This window comes from Protopterus annectens, chromosome 3.part0 (assembly GCF_019279795.1).
Source record: "Protopterus annectens isolate FY-2018-M chromosome 3.part0, PAN1.0, whole genome shotgun sequence".
NCBI lineage: Eukaryota > Metazoa > Chordata > Ceratodontiformes > Protopteridae > Protopterus > Protopterus annectens.
The window spans coordinates 1,196,985,392-1,197,012,939 of NC_056731.1; the positions used below are offsets into that span (position 1 = coordinate 1,196,985,392).

Below are 27,548 nucleotides of genomic sequence, written 5' to 3' on the forward strand. Positions count from 1 at the left end.
TTCCAGATGCTCCATCCTGTCAAGAAAAAGTGTCTGGAAGAAAAAAAAGAGCTAAAAAGGGAGGTCCTACCCAGATCAGAGAGGGTTAGGATACTACTGAAGATTCTTTTTGGTTCCAAAGAAAAACAAGGACCACAGGCCAATTGCAGACCTCACTGGCCTAAACACATATGTAACAAAGACCCTGTTCGAATGGTCATGGTGTAAATGATTTTACCTTTGCTTCAGGCAAGTGACTGGATGCCCTTTATAGATCTCCAGGATGCTTATCCCAAATCATTAAGAGCCAAGGCCTCCAGGAGATACTTATGCTTCCATCTAGGTGCCAGTTACTTTTAATTCAGGGTCCTGCCCTTTGGTCTCATCAAAGTCCTCTGGGTTTTCAAGTACATGGTGATCACAGCTCATACGTGACTCAGGGGGGATTTGTATTTTTCCATATTTAGATGACTTGCTCCTTGCAGCCGCAATGAGAAAGTCCTTGCTCAAAGACAGAGTGTACTTGCTTCAGATTTGTCTCTGTCTTTGGCCATTTCTATAAACTATGAAAAATCAAGCATTCAACCATCTCAGGCATTTCACTTCATAGGATGGCACCTGGACACAACAAAGTGCATAGCATCCCTTCCTCCAGAGAGGATTCAAATCTTAAACAATTCAATATGAACTTCTCTTTGTTTCACTCCTCCACCAGCAATCCTAGTTGTTCAAGTCATAGATATTGTGGTTTCCTCCATAGTCATGGTGCACTTTACCTGGTTTCAAATGAGAATTCTTCAATGTTTTCTGAGAGCACAATGGTCTCAAGATTCAGACTTATTTTTCTGCTCTGATAATAATCATCTGTGCAAAGCTTATTTAAAATGGTGGCTGACTTCCCCTTCATTCTTTCTGGAAAACCCTTTGATGTGCCACTTCCCACATCAGTGGTAACCATGGATGCCTCCTTTCTGGGGTGGGGGTGGGGGAGCATTTTCTGGGGAGGATGGTCTAAGGTGTTTTGAGTCAATAAGAGGTCAACCTTCACATCACTATCCTGGAGATGAGGGACTACATGACTTCTTGTCTCCAGGAGTGATTTCATTCCAAACCAACAACATGTCTGTCATAAGATGCATAGCTGGCTCCATCAGCACCCAGTGCTGATCCTACAAACTAGTGCCCTACCCCCTCAGCTGCAAAAAAAGTCTGCTCCTTCTACTGGCACTCCAACCATCTGGCCAGATACATACCCCCTTCCTCCTACCCCAGTGTAAAAAAAAAAAAAAAAGTCTGCAATCAAGTACATGGAGCGCCTGTAATTCAGGAGCCAATCAGGTCTTGTCTCTTTTCCCTTACTGTCATCCCTCACATTTAATTATTAAAAAAAAAAAAAGATTTTTTTTTTTTTACAAACAGTAGCAAACTGCCTGCTGAAAATATAACAAGCAGGTGCTAAAGTTTAGAACACACATGGAGTGCTACAGCACTCTGATTTAACTAAAAAAGAAAGAAAGTAAAGCAATCTTTTTAAAATTTTAAACTGTAGCAAACTGCTTGCTACAATGCAACAAGTAATTGCTACAATTTAGATTTCACACGCAGTGCTATGGAGCTCAGGTTTGACAACAAATGTAATACCAGCTTTTAAAAAACAGTATGTATTAAAGAGCTGTTAGGATTATCTAATCACACCCCCCAAATATTTTGCACCTGAACAGTTACCCCATTTGCCCCACCCAAGCTTTGCTGCTGACTGTAGTATCAGTTAGTAGGTTGGAACCAGATCCTACCCGTTATAATGAGAAGCTATGACATTGTGCCAGTGGGTGATCTTCACCTCACTTTCAGATAGAAATTAATATTTCTGAGAGATTTGTCCACCTTGCCAATGAGCTCACCAGATCTGTTTTGAAACCTCATGAGTGATCTTTCAGTCTATTGGTAGCTCAGCAGATTTTCAGCTGCTGGAGCCAGCCTTGCTGTGACCTCCTTGCCTCCTTAACCAGTACAAATTGTAATAACTTATTTGCTCTGATTTCTCCATAGGGACAGTCACTGATAGATACTCTAATCAGGCAGTAATTCATCAGATTCTTTTAATGCCTTCCCCCCTCCTGCCCTCACGTAAAGGTTTTTACAGAAAGCAACAATATGCAAAGCCACTGTAATCCTCATTGTGCTGTATTGGCCCAGGCAAAATTGTTTCCCCTGCTGAAGCCTCACATCAGGGGAACCCCCCCCCCCATGGCTCTTAGATACCACAAAAGTTTTTTTCTGCCCAGGTCATCTTATCCATGCTTATACAACCTGAAGTTAACCTCATGGTTTCTCCAGTTCCAATAATGGCCAAGGACCTTTCTTTGTCTCACAGTATTATCCATGTCCTTCATCTGGGTGGCCTCTCAAGGAATAGATCCTTTCTGTTGTGGACATATTTTTATTCCTTACTCACGTGTTTGATTCAAGCTCCAGGATTCTGCCATCAAAGTTCAGTTAGGTGCCATATCAGAGTTTTATAATGGTGTAAATTCCCATTCCTTTGCTTGTCACAAGTTTCATAAAGCTTTTGTGAAAGGCACATTTTTCTTCCATCCTTCAATCAGACAGCCTGTTCCTCCTTGAGACCTTAATTTTATTTAGTAAGCTTTAACTAAGACTTCTTTAGAGCCAGCGTTATCCACCCCACTGAAAAATAATTCCTGGTCAACTATTTTTCTAGTTCAGTCTTCAGCTAGAAGAGTTTTAAACTTGCAAGCTTTAACCTCTTATCTATAATACTTGTTTTTTTTCATAAGGGTAGGGTGTCACTTCACACAAATTCATCCCATTATTCCCCATGGGACATCAGACACATATGTAAAGTGACCTATCCATTTACAAGTTTATTTTTCTGAATCATTCCAATAAGGAGGAATATATTCTACACACCCTACATATTCACAGACAATTAAGATTTTATCTTCACAAAGCTAAATCATTTAGGGAGGATTCTCAGCTTCTCATTTTCTTCACCAGAAAGTGGCTGGGAGCTAAAGTTTCAAAAGTCTCTCTTTCTATGTGGCTATTTAATTGTATTTATTTTGTGTATTTTATGTACAATTGAACCTTTCCATCAAACAAAAAGCTTATTTTGCTAGGTATATTGCCATTTCTCCACCCTTCTTTAAGTATTCTTCAATTTATGACATCTCTGCTGTGGCAACTTGGCCTGTATTATATACTGTTGCCAGACATTACAAACTGTATTTGATTTTGAGGTCTAAGGTTTCATTTGGAGCTACTGTGCTCAAGGATCTCTTATCGTAATTCCCAAGTTTATTAATAGCTTGTGATTCTGACCCATCAGTCAGATCAGGTGGATAGGATGAATAGGACACTGTAGTTATGTACTTACCACAATACTAGATCCTTTCATCTGTGTCTGTCTGATACAGCATCCCCCCTTCCAAATTGTCATTCCAGAGGATGTGGAAGACCACTGTAGCTCTTTTCCAGTCATCTCAATTTAGGACCAGTTCTGGCGGGGGCCCATGTGTCTCTGAAACTTCTTTCTGACTGTTCAGTAACAGAGTCATTCTTAAAGTACCCTTCTCATTTCCACAGTAAATTTGGCTTTCCTTGTCATTGTCCTTGTTTTCTGTATTTGGATATCGTCCGTCAGGATTATGATTGGCATCTCTTTTTTTGGGTATTTGGATATTGTCCATCAGGATTATGATTGACATCTCTTTTGTTTGGACCTTAATTGATCACTGTGTCTCCTGTAAGTGATACTTTTGTCTATCCCTTCAGTATGAAAAGAAACTAGGCCTGCCCATTTCTTTCAAACTCCTGGATTACACGTTGGCACTTCTGTGCTGTATCTCAAAGTTACGACTTCTTAAAATGCATGTCCTTTGCATACTTATTATGATCTGTAAGTACTGTTTCTGTTTTACAGTAGCTTCCGTGTATGGTTGATTAGGGCCAATCTAGTGTGGATGTGCCTTTTAAGGAGTAGCGTTTCAGGAAACTGAGCCATAATACAGAAAAGTGTAATTCTGAACTGTAGGGAAAAAAATAACAAAACTGTCTTTCACTCCTAATGCTGTATTTGCCTTTTTTTCATTTTAGCCTTAAATTTCTGAATAAATCTTTATGTAACCCATTTATAGCATGATGCCCTTGTATAATTAAGCTGCAATTGACAACTGTGTGTGGCAGAGTAGGATTTTACCCACAGTTGGTGTGGTGTGATTGTGAGCATGAAGGTTAAATGATTAAACAAAACTAACTGTAGGTAAATCCTGATATACCTACACGTAGGAGTGGATTATCGATATTATACAATGATATTTAATAAAAAAAGTCTGGGCTTTAATGCTGTTCTCCAGTTTCTGATAGTCTAAGGTATTGTAAATATGTACTGTGCATGCACAGAACATTGCTTTATAATCTTTTTTGTTAAGTTATTCAGACTGGAGACATTGACAGACGAGCTTTATTTTTAATAATATGTTCTAATCTACTGAGCAGTTTATTGGCCTGAGAAAGATCTTTTTTTCTCCATAGTTTAGTTGCTTCAGTTAGCAATACAGAGAAAGTGGAGTTTTTCTGGGGTGAACTCAGTTTTACAGATAGCATACTGACTGGATTGGCCAATCAGCATGCATGTTTTTAAATATTAAACTTTTTTTAAACAACAGGGAAACAGCAGTTTCTACATACCACTGTTGATATTAGCTTCTTTGTTGAACTGTTTTAAGACATTTTGCAGCTTCGGGATGGAGGTACGTACAACTGAATATCAGTTCATACACCAGAATCGTTTCTGTTGTAATATCGTGGATTTACAATGTGCAGGCTGATTGGGTTATCCAGTCAGACTGCACATTTTTCAATAGAACCAAGCCTTTATTGTATAATAATTGAATGGGCAATTACATTTGTGTTACAGAAAAAAAAATGAAAAAAAACTTCTGGCTGTTAGGAGTGCCATTATCTAGGAATATATTCTAGTAAATAGTAAACCACAAACTATCTTTTTAATCTGTTAATTAATATTTTTGACTTAATTTCTTGTATATGTATATATACACACGTATGTGTGTATGTATATATATATATATATATATATATATATATATATATATATATATATATATACGTGTGTGTGTTTGTGTAAGTCTGTGTAGACCCATAGATATATGTTGATAAATATAGATACATATATTTTTTAAACAAGGTAAGCAAAATATATGTATCTAGAGATGTGTGTGTGTGTGTGTGTGTGTGTGTGAATAAATATATATATATATATATATATATATATATATATATATATATATATATATATGGATATATATATATATGGATCTAGGACGTTTGATCGAAAGATCAAACGTCCAAATCCATTAAGGGCGAGCATACTTACGCAAAAGTGCTTTTCACAGAAGAAGCACTTTTGCGTACGTATGCCTGTTGCCGAGGCCATACTACGGTGTGGATAAGGGAAAATTCCCTTTTCCCCAACTGTAGTGCGGTCACTGAGTGAGAATATTAAAGTAGGGGAGTTGTGGGGGCGAAGCCCTCCTGCAGAAACGTTAATTTTTTTTTTTTTTTTTTTTTTTTTTTTATTAACACGCTTTAATGAAAGTGCTTTTTCGATGAAAGCACTTCGTTAAAGTTTGTTCGGTGGTTATGGATTCGGACGTTTGACCTTTTGATCAAATGTCCTAGATCCATATATATATATATTTATACACACACACACTTTTATATATATATATATATATATATATATATATATATATTTTTTTTTTTTTAAACATGGTAAGCAAACTGTCCCAGGATCCTTTAAGCCATGACCCTGGCTAAAGATCTAACTAAGAGCTGAACATAGTAGGAGAGACAAAACAAATGAGTGGGTGAAATGTACATTTACAAATTAAATGTCATACATAAATTTAATGTAGTGGTAATGCAAACAACTGCATTGTAAGTCAATAAATTTTAATTGAAAGAATAATTAGGGTTTCACTCCACTAAACTCAACTTTTATTGTAGTGCTGTATCACAAAGCACATTATATAACCGATAAATTTAAACAAGAAAATTAAACTTGGTGATATGTTTAAAATGTATTAAATAAAATACGTTCAATTTATAGATGAAAAAGAAACAAATTTAAATGCCAAACTCTAAATAAAATGCAATAATCTACAAAATATAAGTAAAAAAAAGATTTTTTTAATAGAGAATGCTTTTACTCAGTCACTCTTAAAAAGTAAAAAATAAGGAAAAAAAGAGTGAAAACTTTGCAAAAGAAACACAGACAAACTGATTTCAGAAAAGCAATCAAGGGTGGTTTTACTGATTCTGGCAATGACATACCAAAGAAGTAGCAGAAATCAACAAAACCAACCTCGAATGCTTTTCTGAAATCAACTTGTCTGTTTTTCTTTTGAAGAGTTTTCACGCTTTTTCCTTATTTTTTTTACTTTTTAGAGTGATTGAATAAAAAGCATTCTTTATTTAAAAAAAAATCTTTTTTTTTTAATTTATTTTTTTACTTGAAAAGTAAAAAGGTGGGACGTCAACAATCCCAACATCCAGTGGGAACCAATCATTATGCAATCGACAGTACTTCAGCACCTTGGACAGCTCAGTTCATTGAGGAATGTGACTGAACCACAGAGAAAGCCACAAAGCCAATTTCAATAAAAAGCGTTCTAAATAAACATAATTCTAATAATAATAATAAAATTAAAACAGGTTGGATAGTACAGGAAGTTAGTAGACAGTCAAATGCCATTATATTCAAACCTCCAGTTATATAAGTCGAACACAAATGAAATCCAAATAACCAATATCCTTGAAGCAATGACATTTGTTAAAGTATGTTATATACTCAATATGCTTTTTATAGTAGCGAGCAGTCATTTTTGCAGTAAAAAGATGTGGTTTCCTGAATCGAATCAAGGAGATATAGCTATACTTTAATAACAGCTGCCTATAAGTAAATATGTGCTGCATGGTGAATGAAGGGTAATCAGTGGTAGTGCATATTCCATTCAGGATAAGGTAACATTCACTTCAGATTCCATTCTAGCTTCTGGTGCCACTTTCAAACATTTTGAACATGTATTCAGCACAAGTATGAACAGACAATTCTTGGCTAGACCTCCTAAAGTAAATTGTCACTCTGTTCTGACATTCATCTGGAAGCTCCTATGGGTGTAGCTGTACTTGTCTATTTATTTTTATACCGTGTAAAAAGATACACATTCTTCATACATTCACTTATCATGTAGCAGGAATCACACAGACTTTTAGATGCCAGAGTCTTCATTTTTTCAGTAACAGGATTGTACCAAAACACACTTTTCTAATGCTGCCTTTCTTAGTTTCTACAGAATGATAACTATTTTCTACTTTATCATCCTTTATAAAGGTGTCAGTACTATACTCTAGTAATGTACAAATTTTTCTTTGTAGTTCTGCAAGCTAAAGAATGCTTGTAGTGCTTTCTGATTAGTTGAGGGGAATACTAATGAGATGCTTTCACCTTCTCATTTGGAAGACAAATTCCTTTTATATCCAGCACATATATCAATATTCTCTCTGCGACTTGCCAAATTCATGGTTTGATTTTTTTAACTTGTAAGACTACATTCTTGAAGTCATTGAAATAATTTTCTGGGAAGTTACTGATGTGCTGTCTCTCACTATTTCCACTGACATCTACAGTACTCTACTACATATAAATATTTTAACAGGCTTCCATAGTTATTTAGAAAATAGAAGGTGCAGAACTGTATCTTTACTAATGAAACTTCTGTGTATGTTTATAATTGCACATTTCTTAGAATGCCCATTGTACACAAAATAGTTTTACAGAATACAATTCCTTCACTCAGCATGGTCATTATCTATACTCTTAGTACTGAATATACAGTGGATATAAAACATGTACTCACCCCTGTTAAAATCAAAAGGTGCTTCAACAAAGTATTAGTTTAAGGGTATGCACACTTATGCAACCAGTGTGTTGCACGTTTCTATTTTTTATATTTTTTCCCTAACAGATTTGTTTGCTTTTCAATTGAATTGTACAGGTTATAGGTCACATTAAAGGTGAGAAAACTTTAGAAATGTTTTATTGTGGTCTCATTTTTATATCACAAAAACCTGGCATTTTAACATGGGTGTGTACACTTTCTATATCCACTGTATTTCCTACTAGCAGATTGGTTTACAGTCAGCTTGCAATCACCATACAGATGTTCTTCGTGTTTCACTGTTGTAGTCATTACATTAGGGTAATCTGCTGGCAAGTTGCCCTTAGTCAACCTGAATAACAAAGTCTTGGTCCTGCATCAGTTGCTGTCTCCTCTTCCATGACGTCAGGTCGTCAGGGGTATAAAACATGCAGCCGACACCATTTTAATCAGCCTTTCTTGCCGTGCGGTGCCCGAAGCAGAAGCAGTTCACAAAGTGCCGGTCGGCCGACTCCTGAAATTTTCATTTTCGAGTTTCAGAACCGAAGTCTTCAAACTAACGCCAAGTACCCCATTGGGGAAACTTTTTCTTGCTCCTTACTGATGTCAGTAAAAGTTAATAATTGCATTACTTGTGGGAAGCAAATACCTCGTAAGGATTTTCATTTGTACTGTATTCCTTGCCTAGGCCCTGATCACAACGTGCCTCGCTGTCGGTTTTGTGCTAAATTTAACCAACGCACTATTAAGCGTCTGTATATTTTTGCTTCTAAATATTTTGGTTCAAGATTCAACTACCCTGAAATGTCATCGGTTAGCAATCCGACTACCGGAGTTCACAAAAAACGCAAGGAAAAAGACAGAGACAGACAGTTGAGGTCCAAAACCGACGACGAAGCTTCTCCTAAGCCAGTCGCTGTTACTCAGTGAGGTGCTTTCGCAGCCTCTGATACCGACTACTTTTGAGTCGGAGGCCTCTACTGAGACCCATTTGGAGTCCGGTATGCTGCGAGATTCACAAAGTATTGAACCCGCGGATGTCTCTCCCTTGTATGGGTCCGGAGCCGCTGAGCAGGCACCGACATCTGAGGGTGTTTTCAGGCCTCAACATGTTTATATTAAACCGACGCCATCAACAAAAACAAGGTCAAAACCGACTTCTATGTCTAATAAAATGACGCATGAGCCACGTGCTCAGGCCCCTATGCCTAAAAAACAAATTATCAAAATGGCTGAGGATTTAATTACCTTGATCAGGGGTTCCCAACCCCCCAACCCCCCCCCCGCTAAGAGGCCTAGGCAAGGCACTGATTATGAATCTTCAGATTAAGTTTCCATTTCTTCTGATTCGTCTTCTGATTAGGAATTTTCTATTCCACCTTATGAGGATTCTGATGCAGAGGAATCCATCCCATCCGCATCTCCTCCTGAGGATTACTCTTTTGGAGAGACTTGCATACTTTAAGGGAACATTTTCACTGGGAGAATCAAGACTCCTCTGAATCAAAAAAGAGGCTTAGGGATTTTCTTTTTCTTCCTCAGCATAGGCCTTTGGCAATACCTCCTGTATTAGACATTGTTGATGATGTGTTCTCAGAATCAAGCATGGCTCCTGATTCCCTTCCTCCGGGTCCTAGTAAGCCAGACAGATATTACAGGGTTCCTAACTCCCACAAATTTATTTTCAAAAATCCTGCTGCTGATCTTGAGACTATTTCTCAGGGTCCCAAGGGTGTTAAGGCTTCTACAGCCAAAAATCCTACCCCTTCTGATAGAGATTCCAGGGCACTGGATAGATGGAGTAAGAAGGTTTATACGTCTGCAACTTTGGCAATCAGGGCTTTAAACTACCAGTTTCATATGCTTAAATAACAACAGCATGTTATGGGCTTACTGAAACAGAAAATTATGTTGATTTCTGATTGTGTGGAAAATAAAGAGTTACAGGATTTATTGCATTCAGCAGAACAGGTTGGAAAGCATACTTTGCAATCTGGTTTTGATTCCGTGGAGGCCTCTTGCAGGGCTGCTGTAACTGGATCTGTGAGAAGGCATACCTGGCTCAAGGAGCAAAATCTGCCTGATCATGTTAAAGCTGAATTGTTGGATGCCCCTTTACAGCATGATAGTCTGTTTGGTAATAAGGCAGAAGAGGTTTTAAAGAAAATGGAAGACAAAGCTAAATCTATGCAAACTGTAAAAGATTTCTTGCAAGTGCAGCCACCCAGGTTCAGTAGGCACTGGCCTGTTAAGAATTGGTCATTTCCTGTGTCCAACAGAGCCACTCAAGGAAAACCCAGGTGCTCCAAAGGCTCCAGATATCAATCACAGGGATCTTACACGTCAAAACAATGGAGTGCCTCCACCTCCAAATCTGGAGGTGGTAAAGCACAACAATACAGTAAGCAGTCTCAATGACTTTCCTCTACTATATCCAAGAACTTATCTTTTGACAGCCCCCTTGGGAGGAAAACTATCACTTCACGCTCAAAATTGGCAGTTAATTACCCAGGACAAGTGGGTATTAAACATAATGTCCCAGGGGTACATATTTAATTTCTACACTTTGCCAATTCCAAATGGATGGCCAAATCTGCCACAAAATCAGTTGGCAGAGGCCCAGAAACAAGTCATGTCCCTCATGGATATGGGGGCTATTCAACCAGTACCAGAAAAGGAAAAAGGACAAGGATTTTATTCAATATTTTTCCTGGTACCCAGAAAAGACAAATCATGGCATCCAATACTGGACTTATCAATTCTGAACACATTCCTGGACATTCCAAAATTCAAAATGCTGACTTTACAACAGCTACTGCCTATGCTAGGCAAGAATGCCTGGTTGGTAACTCTAGACTTAAAAGAGGCATACCTGCATATCCCAATAAGGGAATCTTGCAGAAGATACCTCCGCTTCAAAGCAGGCTTTTTGCATTACCAGTTCTCTGCACTGCCCTTTGGCTTATCTACTGTGCCCAGGGTCTTTACAAAGTGCCTGGCACCAGTAATTACATTCTGCAGACAAAGAAACATTCACATTTTTCATTATCTGGATGATTGTCTCATTCAGGCAGAGGACAAGGACACTCTTCTTCAACATCTGGCATTTGTAAAAAGGCTTCTAGCATACCTAGGGTACACCATAAACTAAAAGAAATCACAACTGGTACCCTCTCAAATAATTACATTCCTGGGTGCAAGCTTGAATACAACTGCCCAGATGGCTTACCTCATGCCCAGACAAACAAATGCAATTGACAACATACTTCAAACAAATGGCAAAAACCCCCAGTTATCTGCAAGACAAATTCTGCAGGCTTTGGGGTTCATGGCATCCTGCATTCTACTAATTCCATATGCGAGACTGCATATGAGGAAACTTCAATGGTACCTAAAAAGCTTATGGAGTCAACATTGTCACAGCCTGGAAACAATGATTCCTGTCATTCCCTGCCTGCAACAGGAGTTGCTTTGGTGGGCAGAGACATGTCACCAAAATAAGGGACTGTCATGTACTCTACCCCCTGCCACTCAAACCCTAACTACAGATGCATCAGACTATGCTTGGGGGGGCCCACCTGTCAGGGAGATGCATTCAGGGCAAATGGAGCCCAAACCAAATGCATCTACATATCAACCAGAAAGAAATGCTAGCTGTTCAGAATGCTCTGACAGTTTTTAAGGACTTACTTCATCCAGGACAACTACTGATAAAGATGGACAACACAACAGTTAATATGGTACATAAACAAGCAGGGGGGGTACCCATTCCCACCCCCTTTGCAGACTAGCCATGGCCTTGTGGAACACAGCCTTGACTTACCAAATACATCTTCAAGCTCAATTCCTGCCAGGAAAGCAAAATACTCTGGCAGACGACCTAAGGAGAAATCTTATGGACCCGCACGAATGGAAACTGGATCCACAAATCTTCAGCATGTTAACACAGAAGTGGGGAAGCCCAGACATAGATCCATTTGCCTGTCACCAAAACTATCAGTTGGACAAATTCTGCACAAGAACTCATCACAAAAAAGCATGGAAAGTGGATGCTCTATCCTTCAGCTGAAAAAACCTATCAGTCTATACCTTTCCCCCTCTGCCTCTACTCTCCAAGGTCTTACTAAAAGTCAGACAGGAAAAAACAAAAATGATTCTAATTTCTCTGGACCGGCCTTGCCAACACTGGTACCCGCTTCTAAGGAATATGTCACACCTTCCTCCGTGGTACTTGCCTCAAACACCTCACCTACTGCCTCAGCAGAACTATCAAATTCTGCACACTCAGCTTCAAACTCTGAATCTTGCAGCATGGCTAATCAACTAATTTTACCAACCACATCTCAGTAAACGTGTGATGGATGTCATTTTGGAAGCCAGAAGGCTTAGTACTACAAAATCTTATGCTGATAAATGGAAGAGATTCTGTGCTTGGAACCAAGCACAAGGAATAGACACAGCAAAGCCCAATATTCCTCAGATTTTACAATACTTAACTGAGATGCTTGACAAGGGCCTATCTTTTTCTTCAATAAAAATCCATGCCTCTGCCATCTTGGCTCATTACAACACAGAGCCTCCCCTCTTTTCTCATTCCCTGCTAAAACAGTACCTCAGAGGGGCCAACATTTTAAGTCCTCCTAGGAGAGCACAAACTCCTGCATGGGACCTCAAGTTTGTGCTGGAAAACTCACCCTGCCTCCTTTTGAACCAGCAGCTAATGCGGATATAAAATTTCTTTCTTGGAAGACAGCTTTTCTTTTGGCAGTCACTTCAGCTAGAAGGGTTTCAGAACTACAGGCTCTCATGGCAGTGGAGCCTTTCATTATTTTTTACCAGGACAGGGTGGCCCTCAGGACCAATCCTTTGTTTATGCCTAAGGTGGTATCCAGTGTGGCTCTTAACCAGACCATTCACCTGCCAACCTTTTTCCCAAATCTGCAGAACAAGGGGGAGCGGATTCTGCATTCATTGGATGTACACAGGCAAATAAGATTCCTCTTAAACAGGACAAAATCTCTAAGAAAGTCTGAGCAACTACTGGTAGCATTTGCTGCAGGATCAGAGGGGAAGGCTATATCAGAGCAGGCTATTTCTAAATGGATAAGCCATTGCATTAGTTTCTGCTACTTGCACCATGGTAAACCTGTGCCCAAGGGGATCAGATCCCATTCCACCAGGGCTGCCTCAACTTCAGCAGTTTTTCTCAGAGGGGTGCCTACCAGAGACATTCTAGAAGCTGCTACTTGGAGCTCAGTTCGTACATTCACAAAGCATTATCATTTACCTCTCTTCTCTAAATCCAGGGCAGGCTTTGCCACTGCAGTCCTGCAGGGCCTTATAGCTGCTCCTAATGCCATGTAGTTCCATCCTCCCTTCCATAGCTTTGGGATTCTACCCAAATGTAATGACTGCAGCAGTGAAACACGAAGAACATAGTACAGTTGTGTACACTTACCATAAATGTAGATGTTCGAGTGTATTCATTGTTGCAATCTGGATTACCCACCCGCCAGCCCCCTTTCTATACCTTTTCTTTCCTTCACCATACTCAGAAGCCTTTTTGGTGTATTTGCTTTTAGTTAAAGGTAAATTTTATGTTTCTAAAGTGCATTTATATATTTGCAGTTTATATATATATATTTTTTTTTGCTCCCCATTTGGGGGGCACCTGACATCTGGGGCAAGAAGAACTGATTAAAATGGCATCAGCTGCATGTTTTATACCCTTGACGACCTGACATCATGGAAGAGGAGACAGCAACCGATGCAGGACCCAAGACTCTGTTATTCAGGCCGACTGAGGGCAAGCTGCCAGCAGATTACCCAAATGTAATGACTGCAACAGTGAATACACTCGAACATCTACATTTATGGTAAGTGTCCACAACTGCACTTTGTCATCCTCCTTTACTGCTGGAATGGTAAGTTCAACCCTTGCACTATTTCCTGTTTTACTGCTTCAAAACTTTTCATTATCTATGTTTCATTGCAAATAACAGTGGGATAACTCTTACAGAATATTAGAGAAATATTCAGACTCACCAGAATGGCTGGCTTCATGCCCTGTAGTTTGAGTACCTTCTCTCAAAAGACTTCAGCTTGCATTTTCCAGCATATTTTGTATCAATTTAAATTAATTTGACATATTCTGACTTGCATATTTTATTAATTTCATTTTAAGACAAGATTCTGCGTCTTGTTCCTCCTACATAATGCAGGACCAGCTTTCCTCACTACAGCTTAATGGTGGTACTTGCTTTTCATAGCACACTATAGTCATAATCTGATCCACACACTGAATGAAAATGTTTCTAGAACTAATCAGTACTGCTTCCCATATATTAATGTCAATATAAGTTATTTTATTATCAGACTAATACATATTAAATGACTTACTTCCTTTATTATTTAACACTGAAGAAGCTATCAGCTCCGTTTCATGTTTTCAAATGTATTTCATATTTATTTCATGATAAGCTTACTTGTCATTCTTCATTAGACTACTTTTTACTAGAACATACTTGATCTGTATGTTTTAGTTTTTCACAGTTTTCTTGTATTGTTTATTTACAATTACACTCATCTGATCTGTGTTTTTTATCACAAGGGAGAACTAGATCTTACTCTCTGACTAGCCATGTTAGCCTGGAATTTATCTTTTTAGCACAGTCTTACTCTTTAGGCATCTTACATTCCATCTGAGCAAATATGTATGGCAGACAAGTTGAACAGGACCAGGACAAACCCTCAGGAATGGAAAGTGAATCAGAGGGTCTCCCAAGATGTGATCCATCTGGGAACAGCTCAGATAGCTAATTTTGCCTCCTCTCTAAACAATCAGTTGGCAAAATTCTGCTCTAAGACTCCAACTAAGAAGGCCTGGAAGACAGATTACTTTTTCCTTGGACATGGATGTTTTGGAAGTGTCAAGAGCCTGTACTAAACCCTGAGTTGGTTTTCAAGTGCAGTTTGGAAGAATTCACAGTGTCCCCTGCATTTTATCTTAGTGATTTATGCTATTGTTCACCTTTTCTAAAAAAAAAAAAACAGGGAACATGAACAAACGTGGCAGTTAGTTCATTAAGAATACTTTGTTACAAATTATTTTAGGTGACTGACTTGCTGAAATGTGTCATCTTCTAAAAGGCAGGAAATGTATTTGATGCTGATGCAATAATAGAATATGTTGTAAGATGAAGTATGTTTCATTTTGTGTGTTAAAAATGTACTGTACAGAGATGTGATCAAATCTCCACTCATAACAATGGTTATTTTTGTTCTTCAACTGCTTTAAAAGGAATTTATCTCACAAGCTTCATGTCAGAATAAATACAGAAATAGAACTTTTTTGATTATTACTCTCTCAGAGTTCACTATTGTACTTGCTGTCAAATCATTACTACAAAATCTGTGAAGCCCTCCTTATTGCATACGGGGCTGTGCAAGTGCTTTCATCAAAATCTGTGTGTGTGTGTGTGTGTGTGTGTGTGTGTGTGTGTGTGTGTGTGTGAGTTTTGTGGGGGTCTTCAGGTATGGCAAGAAAACATGTCCCTTTTTTATTTTAGCTTTTCAAGTTTTTTTTGTTTTCAAATTATGTATAATAGATGAACTATTGGTTGTGATGTGTCTGTAAGGTGCTTGCTAACAGATTTTTCTACTTCTGTAGATCATACAATGCTTCTAATCTAATGGAGGACTTGAAGACATTGTACAGGACAGCAGGTCAGCAAGGCAAAGGCATCAGCTTCATTTTCACAGACAATGAGATCAAAGAAGAATCCTTCCTTGAATATCTGAACAATGTGCTGTCATCTGGAGAGGTAGGGTACCCGGTCAAACTTTTATGAGTGACTGTTTTTTAACTGTGAGTAGATTTGGGATTTCTGTGAATCTGAGCAATAAAGTGCATTCAAAGAACTAGTAGAGCTCTGACAGTTGAAGTTTGTGGCATACAGGGCTTCTACACTGCCAGGTGCAGACAATGATTTGTATATGGGGCTGCCAGCCACATGAATATGTTGCACAGTCTAGTCAGAAATCAGTCAGCTTTAACACCTGGTTGAAATCAGGTGTAGAAGAAATAAAAATCACAGTCATGACCTGCACAAAAAATATGTATCATCATATAGAAGACAATCTGTATCCCTATAATTTTTTAAACATCAGTTGGCCATTAACCACTATCTTTTCATGTCTTTACATTACTGCATCTCTAGGCTTTGTCCAGTTTCTAACCACTGAAGTAGCTTTCATTTTAAGTTTATACTTAATACTGCCTGTTTGAGTTGAAGTGATAGTCTTGTGTCCCCTGCCTAGAACACCATTTATCATGGTTTGAGTTGTTTTCCTGGCAAATAAATTGAGTTTGGTTTGACCAGAACTGCTGGCAAACGTAATCACATACATACACACGCAGATCCATTAAGACCCATTTTTTATTCCACTAAGACCCCCTGGATCCAAGTGCCTGCATGCAATGGATTAACCAGGAATACTAGTCTATTCAGGTAGTTGTGTAAGCATCTTCAGATAACAGCAGACTGTCAGCATCAAAAGCATACAGATGGAAGCACAGGCAATTAGGTCTTCAGAACATAGTACATTCAGAGCTTACCACAGCAGCAAAGCAAAACAACTAGTGTAAATCTAGCTTTTATGTAGTCAGCACAAAGGATTTAGGTCTCTTAAATCATTTCTATTCACACACACACACACACACACACACACACATACACACACACACACACGCACACACACATACGTCCCTTAAATCCTGTCTATTCACACACACAGATGTGCGCTTATATATATATATATATATATATATATATATATATATATATATATATACAGTAGAAACGTAAGGATCCAAGGGCAACAGATACTTCAAGTAAAACTTTCCTTTAATATAGGACAACTAAGAACAAAGACATAAGCGCTTTTGTAGCGGTGCTACTTCATCAGATGTATAACATAAAATTAACTATATTTATTCTATCAACAGTCCTTGGCTTAAGATTTACTCATCAGGTTCAGATGTTTTTCGAGAATAACGGGTCTGAGAAGCGCTGACAACAGGACTCCATATCTCCCAAAGGGGATCACAACAGACTCTCTTCATCATCTTCTGCTGATTTTGTCACCTTTGACTCGCCAGATCTGACAGTCCCAAGGATTTCAGGTCCCATGGCTGCTTTGGCACTGATATCAGCCCCAACTTCTCTGAACTGATCCACATCAGTACCAAAGTCTAGCAAGGCTTTGTCTCCAGCTTCAAGTCTCCTTAGCCCCTTCCTGGTCAAAGAGGCCCCATCAGGCAGGTAATTTCCCCCTTTTTGTTGTCCACCCACTGGAGTATTCAGCAGAATCTTCCCTGTCCCCACCCCAGTTCTGAGTCTGTCCAACTCAGATCCGGCATATGGAGTCTTTTTTTCAAAATATCTTCTAAGCTCCCCTCAATAGTGTCACCCATCTGATCATTGAGGTCAGTGGGCAGTCTTAAAACTTCCAGTTTGGCGCAGCTGGTGAGGTCCTTTTTGCAGACACAGATATAATTAAGTCTTATCCATAATGGGTTGGGGTCTGGTTCTGAAACCTTTATCTCCAACATTTTGGCTTCCTTCCTTGACCCTTTCGGATCCAAGGTCTGTGGGGCTGGCTGCATTAACACCCTCCTAGTCAGAACCAGTGGCTTGACCATCTTCAGCTTTGATCTGTTCCTTGGTTGCTTCAACTCCGACCTTTTTGGGGTTCTCAGGTCCTCAGATCTGTGGTGTCAGAGCAGTAGTTTCTGAGTTGAGGTCGATGGTTCCTGCTTTGGGATAATTTCTTCCACTCTGGGCTTCAGCTTTGGACAGCTCAGTGTCAGTCTCAGTGTTGAGACTAGGTGCAGCTCCCTTGGGTTCAGAGTTGTTTCTGGGACCATCATGTTCTGGGAGCCTCAGACCTGAGAGGCCAGATTCCATTTTGACTCTTGATGTTGTAGAGAGGATGTTTTCCTCTCAGGAGAAGGGTCAGATTTCCTCAGCCAGTGTCTTTTTCCCCTTTTCATCAGTGCCTGTGATGTGTAACCAGTCTGGCAGCCTATGTCAGTGAACCTTTCCTGACTGTTCCCCTTCCTCCCTGGCCTTGTCAGAATGGGATGTTTCAAAAAAGAGGAAGTGTGAGAGGAAACACCTTGACTTTGCGGAGGAGTCTCTCACAGAAGATACTGACCTTAAAGAAGGAGAGGGATCACCTAAGTGTCTGCAGGATGATGTCTCCTTAAATGACTTATCGAAGCTACTTCACCAGAATGAAGACTAGACCACCAAAGCCCCATCTCCAGTGCAGTCAATATTTCTACAGTCCTTTGGTGTAGTCCCATCCATGCCTTGGGTAGATCTCCCTCCTCATGCCCTTATACACCTGGTGTCCTGGAAGGTGCAGAAGGAACCCGAGACAGTGGAGCCCATCCCCAAGAAGCTAGATGAGGTTCTTGCTCCCCACAGGCAGGCCACATTGGAATAAGGGACAGAAAGGCTTAAAACTGAATACAGCCCAAACCCAGAGTTGTGTAACTTTACTCAAGGACTTTGGCCTTCAGCCATATCTTGTCACAGAAGGGCTGAAACCAGATCTTATAAAATGAAAGCAATCATAAATACAAAACACACATGATAAAGCATATCCAAAGCAATTCCTAGGCATGATAAAATGTATTTTTAAGTTTAACGATGCAGTTAAGGAAGCTCCTGGAGAGTGATGCAGGATGGTTTTGGTAACAGAACAGGGAAATATTTTTGATACGTTGAAACAGCTGAACACTATAGCACCTACACTTCAATTTTGCGACATATTACAACCTACTATATTGCAGGTAAATGCAAGGCAGAAAGGAATTGATGTAGTGGTATTATTTATTTAAAATATTTATTATTAAAATATCAACTGTAATCTCTAATGCAAGTGACTGACTGCAAATGCTTTACTGTATTCTGTGCCTTAGGTTTCTATACTTTTAGTGAAGTACTAGTCACATGACCCTTTTGTTGCCCCTGAGTGATACATCAGCATTATTATCAGAAAGCATTCATTATACCATTAAAATTATGCAGTCTTCCATCGGATGTATAGCCTGATTGCTTCTGTACTGCACATACTGAATACTACTAAAACATTTATGCTGTGTACTTCTGTGAACATTCTGCATGACTCTGTGGATATTCTGCATATGGGTTAAGGTTTATTATTATATTATATTTATTATAAATTATATTTATTATTGTATTATATTAAGGAGTATTAACAGCTCTAATACTCACATTGGGAGAGATATTAGCTATAGTGTTTTGAATATGAATTAAATCAAAAGGTGCTTCAGCAAAGTATTAGTTTAAGGTTGTGCACACTTATTCAACCAACTTATTGTATGCTTTTTATTTTTTATATTTTTCCCCTAACATATTTGTTTGTTTTTTAATTGCATTGTACAGGTCATAGGCCACATTAAAGGTGGGAAAAGTTTTGAAATTATTTATTGTGGGCTCATTTTTTATATCATAAAAACCTTGCATTTTAACAGGGGTGTGTATACTTTTTATATCCACTGTATATTAATTCTCTTAGATATAGTCATGAATATAGCAAAGCTTAACTTAGATATTTTTCTTTATTTATTTGAGACTGTCCTGTAATGTTGTTTTAAATATTTCCTGTGATTTTGAACTCTGATGTTACTGTAAATGTATATTTAGTATTTTCTTGCTGTTTTATTATTTATCATTAAATGTACTTAATCCTTCCATTGTGGCTGGTTTGTCTAGACATATTTAAGCTCTGAGAGCACTTGCATATTTATTTGGTGACACTGCGTAGGCCACTCGTAATAGCCTTGCTCTTGGTCAAACTACCATTTGTTTTGATAGTAACAATACCTGGTAAGACTGGACACTCTTTCTTGAGGGCCTTAAAGTAGCTGATAATGAGTTGGCTGGTGGCAGTGATAACTGCCTTATAGTCTGGGCAAAAGGGGGCATAGCTAGTAAATCTGTGCCAGCCTTTCCCAGGTGTGTGTGTGTGTGTGTGTGTGTGTGTATGTGTGTATAAACGAATCCTCAAAGAGTGTGTGTTAGCTACTTGGGCAGGGACAAGAAGCACTGGCTGGACAGAGAGGGTGCTGAAGGTCTTGGCTTAGCCACTCAGCTGGGATCTCAACCCTATAGCTATGCCAGTGCGGAGTCTTATTGGGGATCTAGAGAAAGTGGGAGAAACCAGCCCCGGACTGACTGTGGTCTTTGTATGCTCTTAAGGGAAGTTTTACTGGGTGCAGAGAGCTGCATCTGGAAATACTGTGTGTGTGTGTGTGTGTGTGTCTGTGTGTGTGTGTGTGTCTGTGTGTACCTGTCATCCTCCCAATGTACATCCCCCACTGGTGCTAGTGGTGAGAACTGAGGCTCTTTGATTACTGTTGCCAGTGGTGGGGCATCACATATAGTATATTTTGTCCCATGAATTACTGCTAGGTCTACAGTTTTATAGTCTATAGTTTTATAGTTTACTGCAAACATTAACTCATGAGGCAGTAGTGTTTTTTTTAATTTCTTTAAATTTATTACTGAAGGTGCATTATATCATGTTAGGTTTATTCAGGCTTTTAAGCCTTTTTAAGCTTCCCAAAGAGAAGTTTTGGTGTACTGGCTACACTGTTTACACACTAACCATTAGTCTGTCTGGTGTTTTGTGCTATATAGCTATGGCGCCAAGACTTCCAAGAGGGCTGCACACTGATCAACAGCATAACTTAAGCTCTCCCAGTGTGAAAAACAGAAACTGAGAAAAAAGGTGTGCCTTTTTGGTAAAATTCAGTTACTGGCTGGTAAATACACTGCATGGATATAAGCAAAGAAGAAACTGGAAAACCTGAAAGAAAATCAACCAGAAAAGGTGAAGAGGAAAACCTGTCTGGGAAAGATTCCGCAGATATTCAGCAAAAAGCAGTTCAAGCTTCAGCTATTGGAAAAAATAAATCAAATTTACTCAGAGGGGACTAAAATAAATGGTACATTGAAGGCATATATCAATTCAAACAGCAAAAGGCTAGAAAGCTTTAACTAGCACTTCAGGTTTAATGAGAAAACTGCAGAAGTCAGAGGTGGATATGAAGAAAACACTGTCTAGAAATGAGGTTTCTCAAGAAGAAAGGTTTAAAAAAATAGTAGAGTTAGAAGACAGAGCATGCAGAGAAAACCTGGGATTTTCTGCTGCACCAGAGAAACTGGAAGGAATAGACTTTATTAATTTTATGAAATCACAAATAATTAACTCAACTGGTATTACACAGCAGAATGTGTTCACTGAAAGGGCACATTGAGTAGATGCTCCGAACCTGGCCATGAGGAAGCAGCTAAGACCCATCTTAGTAAAGATGCAGTCATAACAGCAGAAAGAGTTGATTCTGACAACATTGTGGTAGAAGGGTAACGTTTTAAAAATTGGAGACAGCAAAGTGTTGTAGAAAGTGATTATTCAGTGTTCACCAGGTAAAGGAGGGAATGTCGTGAGGCGGGCATGAGATTCAAGCTGCTGTATCCAGCACGTCTTCATAGTGTTTTTTCCTGGAGGATCAAAGTAATTTTTGATGTAGTACAGGCTAAGGAGGAAATAAAAAAGTTTTTTTTTCCAACAAAATAATTGTGTCAGCAAGCAGAATGGGACTCTACTTCTCATTCTTCTGAAGGTAAGATTCACAGGCAGACGTTGCCAGTGAAACCTTTTCCACTGTTCCAAAGGAAAATGCTTGAGAGAGAAAGCAGGAGTTGATTAGAAGAATCAGCAGTACCTTGGACTGGAACCAGAGTCTGTATTGAGAGATAGAGATGGACAGGAAGAAGACCAGCAGCTTTAAAGTTAGTGAATAAATGGATTACTATAAAGCACCTTATTGCATTTGTGAAATAATGCTTTGCAAGAGAATGTGGTTGACGAACACTGGACTTTTGTTGACTTTGTTAAACTTGTGGGTGGACTGTAAAGCATATACCCCCACTTTATATCATTAATGTTTAGAAGGACACTAAAAGGGGGAAACTAACTGTAAGTAAAACAATTTTTGTTCCTATTAGTATTTGTATAAAACATTTTGTAATATAAACTGCATCCTATATACAGTAAAACAGTTTTGTGTGGTATGTAGTCAGAGGTATTTTAAATGTGGAGAGAGTTTTTTTAGTGAATGTGGTGTGTGTTAAAGATATAGTAAACAAGTACTTTTTTAAGGGTCTGTGTTAGACTGTTGAACAGCCACATTATCAAACGCATCATCCCTAAGACAATGCAAGCTGTCAAACCATTCTAAGATTGTGTTATGGTTGGAATCCAGAAATTTGCCCATTACCTCACTGCAGTGCAATTTTGGAGTTTGTGTATTAGTTTGGGGAGTTGTAGGGACACAGACCCCCACATGAGGGAGTTTGACAGCCTGCATTGTTGACAAGATGACGGTCAGTGATGTGGCCATTTAGCAGTCTGATGTAGACTCCTTTTTTTACATGTACAAAATGTAGGTTGTACTATATAACAAGAAAAAAGGCTGGACAGAAGCAAGTTTAATGTTCACATGCTGTGATCTTGGGCTACTGTGAAGGTGAGGGGTGTAAACGTGAACTGATTATAGTATATGTAGAATTAGGATATTTTTTTCTCTCTTTTACTTTACATGGGTGAATGCCTGGATTGTTACCTATGCCTTAAGCTATAAACAGGGTTTTTTTGCAAGCATGTAGGCTTTAAAAATAAGACAAAATGATGAAATCCATGAAAATACTAAGTTTCTTACAACTGCAAAGATATTGGCTTATTTTGCACTGGGAAATGTTCAATGGAGTTCTGATATCTGCAGCTGAGGGCAGGTGCGCTTTCCTTTTTGAGTGACTGCATTTCCATGGCAACAAGCTGTCTCCAGGTGCAAGGTGAACATTCTGAGTATTTTTTGCTGAGGAAACTGCAACATTTAAAGGTACAATGACAAGCAGTCCAAAGAAAAAATTAAATCTGAAGTTATAGGAAGTGAATAAGAGGCAACAACCCCCCAGCAGCCTTAATAGTTTAATGTAGTTAATAGGACAGTGTACAATTTAGTTTTATTTAAAGATAGCCAGTGCACTTTTTCTTAGGTCTAAAAGTTAATGTTCTCTGAAAGCATACAAGCTGTTTTTCATCTCTGGGAGGGAAAGAGAGATAAAAAGAACATACATCAATCAGTGTAAGTGGGAGTATAGGCTGTAACATATGTTTTTACATGGGTAATCTTAGTTTTAGGTTAGATAATACCTGTAGGTGCAGCCATCAATTTGGGGCAATTGTTCTCTTCTGGAGGGTTAAATGTCATGTTTTGAAGATGTATATAGCATTTTTGTGTTTGTTCCAAGTTAATATGGGATGGGAGTGTTCTGTGTGTAGTTTTATGTTTGAGGGTTTTCATTAAAATAAAAAGTCTTGCAAAATGTGTCATAGGTTCAAATTGACAAGAAACAACTGTACAAAAGATCAGCCTGCCAAACAATAGTATATGCATATAACACAAAAGCTGGACATACACATTCAGAAAAACGGACATGTATAATAGGTGGGAACAAAAACTTTTTATCATGATGGCTAAGGTGTATGTATTACCCTGGAATGTGAATGGCCTTACAGGTATACATAAAAAGGAAAGAGTATTGAATTTTGTTAAGAAATGCAAAGTGCAAATTGCAGTGCTGCAGGAGACACATTTGGAAAGAAATGAGCATCTAAATTTGACAAAGAGAGGATTTTAGAATGCATTTTCAGCAGAATAGCAGGGACAGAGGAAAAGGGGAGTAAATATACTAATTGCTAGAGGAGCTCCAATAATAATAGATTAGAGGGAAAAAAGACAAAAAATGGTACTTTTATGTTTGTAGGGGACTGTTGGCAAGGGAGGAGGATCACAATGGAATGTAGTAATATTCTACTAAAAACTGCTATTATGGAGCTTAAGAAAATTTTGGGAGACATAATCAGCTTTCAGCAGGGGATATTATTTATAGGTGGGGACTGGAATTTGATTTGCAGTAGTGAGGATGTATCAGGGGAACCTAGAAGGGTCAGTATAACAAAAGAAGGTAGATTTCTGAAGAAATCTGTGAAAGTATTTGGTGTGGAAAATGTGAATTCATTAGAAGTAACTTGGACAGAATTTACATATTATTCCATAAGGTACAATAATTGGGCTAAAGTACATAGAAATTATATTTCAGAGGAACATGTGAGTTTGATTGAAAGTGTTAACACACATTCAATAACTATTTCTGATCATGCACCAATAAAAACTAAGATAAAAATGAAGGGTAATGAAGTAAAAATAAGACACTAGTGCTTTCCTAATTACGTGTTTAAAAAAAAGCAATTTAAGGAATGGGTAGTGGAAATTATTTGAGAGTTATAAGGGAAGATAGAAATATCTTCAGATGTTAAAGCTAGTGACTGGGATAAAATGAAAATGGAGGTCGAAATAAAAGAGAGAGAGATGTGGTTAAAAAGTAATAGAAATTACTTACAGCCTCTGACAAGGGTTAAAGTAGTGCAGAATGAGGGGAATCTCACAGAACAACAGGAGGAGAAAATGCAGAGTGCTAAATAGAAAATAAGTCAAGCATTTGGATAATATCCATGAGTTCAGAAAGATTGCAGTTAAGCAACTATTTTTTGATAACTCCATACACAAAAACATGTACAACAAGTTAGACAGCAAAATGTTGAAGGGTTGTCGCTAAACTTAGGGAAACTATAACAAGAAAAATAACCAAAGATCCTAAAGAGGTTTTAGAGATATTGTGAAAATTCTGTGGAAATTTGTATAAAGCAGAGAAATGTAGAAATCAAGAAAGAGTACAAATGGAAGTATATATGTAAGGTTTAATTATGCCAAGGTTTGAGGTAGATGAGGTGCAACAACTAACAGTTAAGAGAGGACGTGATGAGATAAAAGCAGTGGTGTATAATCAGCCTTTAAGAAATTCTGCAGAAATGAATGGCATTCCTGTGGAAGTTTGCAAATTAGGAGGGAAGAAGGTGATAAACATCTGGAATATTTTGTTTAACAGTATTTTAAAAGGAGGGAAAACACCAACATATTGGAAGAAAGCTGTGGTGGCTGTTACCTAAAGATTGCAAAGACCATTCATTTACAGCTTTATATATAGACCCATTTCAAATTTAAACCATGATTATAAAGTGTTTTTGTCCATACTAGCTAAAAGAATGGCAAATGTATTGCCAAAATTGGTAGACATGGATCACTGTGGTTTTGTGGAGGGGATGCAAACAGTTGACAAAATTAATAGAACAGTGATGATCCAGAGGGGAAGCAGGATGTAAGAAAATACCTCTGATGTTGGTGGGTCTTGAAGCAGAGAAACCATTTGACAGAGTAAGCTAAGATTTTATGAGCACGACATTGGAAGCATTTGCTTTCCCCATTGCAATAATAAGGTTAATTAGAAGGATATATGAAGGATTTTAGGCAAGAATTAAAGTGGGAGGGTTCCTCTCAAATAAGCTGTGTTTGAAGAGAGGCAGGGATGTCCTCTTTCATAGGTTCATAGGTTCATAGGTTCGTACTAAGCTAACTGCCCTTGCGAGCCATTTTAAGCCTAGCCAATTATCCCTTGTAAGACTCAAACCCTGCACCTTGTGTTTGTGAGGCAAACACCTTAGCCATTAAGCCACTCTCCCCACCCTTAAGCCACTCTCCCCACCCTCTTTGTTATTTGCTTCACATTTAGAGGCACTGGCAAAGAAAATAAGGGACTTAGAAATACAAGGCTATAATTGGCATGGCAATAAAGAACAGTTGGCTTTATTTGCAGATGATATTATTTTGCACCTGATAAATCCAGAAAAAGGATATCTCAGTGTTGTGGAACATTTTGAGACACTTTCACATGTTTTCAGGAGACTTCAAAAAAAATTCTCAGGTAGATAGCAAATGCTGGACGTGCGACAGAGAAGAAAGAGGTAACTGTGAACATATGTTTTGGGAGTGTAATGAGTAGGTGGATTTTAAACATTCCCTCTGGAGCACTCTATCAGAAATATTGAGTGAGCAACTGGCTGTAATTAAGGAAATTGTGCTTTTAAGCTGGGATACAGGATCTGAATTGCCTAGACATAATAAGGCCTTATTAAGTTAATTCTGTTGGCTGACAAAAAAGCAATTGCTAGAAAATGGAAATCAAAGTTTACACCAACTGTACTTGCAGTATTGAATATTATAATGGAGATAAAAGAACTGGAAGAGGAATCTTAAGAAAAGGGAAGAAGCAAATTACATAAAACTAAATGAAAATTGTGGGAACAATACAGGTATAATAATGTTCAGGAGGAGGAGGAGTAAGGTTTAAGGGAAGACAGGAATTCAGCAATTGTTATAATGTTGGACTGATGTTAGTAGCAAATAAAATATATGTGATTTATGTTGCATTTAAATGGAAAAATTTTATTTTTTTTTCTTTACTGTTAATGTCTGTCTGTCTGTGTCTTAAATGATAATTTAGTAAAGGTGTTTAAAAAATATTGCTATGGTTCCACAAACACCTGCAGGTCAATACTGCATCTTTGTTCAGCTAGGGGTATATAGCTGCTGAAAAAGATCAAGCTGGGGTGATTGATGCCTGCCTTCAGCTAATTCCCATTCGTGTTGTGAATTCCTCCAGCAGTATTATTATTGACATTTGCTTCTAGTTTGAGTGCATTTACACAAGTGGAATTTACGTAATACAGTGATAATAAAGGAAATATATCTTATGAACTTCTACATATACTTTGGCATCAGGACCATTTTCCTTTGTAACCCATTTCTTGTAGCCAGCTAAGCAGTGATGCACCAGTAAAAATGAAAAAAAAAAGAAAGTGTGTGTGTGTGTGTGTGTGTGTGTGTGTGTGTGTGTGTGTGTGTGTCTGTGTGTATATGTATGTGTATGTGTATGAGAGTGTGATTCCCTCTGTTCTGAATATAATGCTACTGTTTCTTTTATAGGATTCCCAGAACTAGAATGGCACTTTAGATGCTTTCCTTCTTTAAACTGGTGTTAGTTTGCTTATCTGCATACAAAGCAGTGATGTGAAGTTGTTCTATATCGCCGTTCATTCTTACAGATGGGTTTGGAGCCGATCTTCGGCTCTGAGTCAGCCTACTACAAAGCTCGAGGTCTTCAGACAGCTCAAGGCCAAGTACCTATCCCATGATGCACCTGGAGTTACCTCAGATCTAGTTTGCCGCTGCAATAGATCAGAGGTTCCTCAGCAGAGCTCGGGCCAGTAAAATTTTATTATAAACATTTTTCTAATAACTTTGTTATTTCTACTTCTTAGCTTTTAGCTTTAGCTTCTATAGCATTTAAATATTTATAGTGTGTATTCCTTGGTGTGCCTTTTCATATTTAGATATCGCTTTTATCCTTCGTTTTTTTCTAAAGGCCTTTATACTTAGTGTAGCTATATAGTTCTTGTGTGCCTTTGATAAGTGACATTTGTGTCATAGTTTTTGATATTTAGAAGTGCTTAGATATCTAGTTAAAGTGT

General features: G+C 38.3%; 1 protein-coding gene across 1 annotated transcript in view; it reads left to right on the top strand.

Moving 5' to 3' along the window:
* Positions 1-27,548, top strand: part of DNAH5 (dynein axonemal heavy chain 5) — a 1,226,896-nt gene that overhangs the window by 456,061 nt on the left and 743,287 nt on the right. The window contains exon 16 of the mRNA XM_044065791.1: positions 15,631-15,784. Coding sequence (XP_043921726.1) covers positions 15,631-15,784 — 154 coding nt within the window. The remainder of the gene's footprint in view (positions 1-15,630; positions 15,785-27,548) is intronic.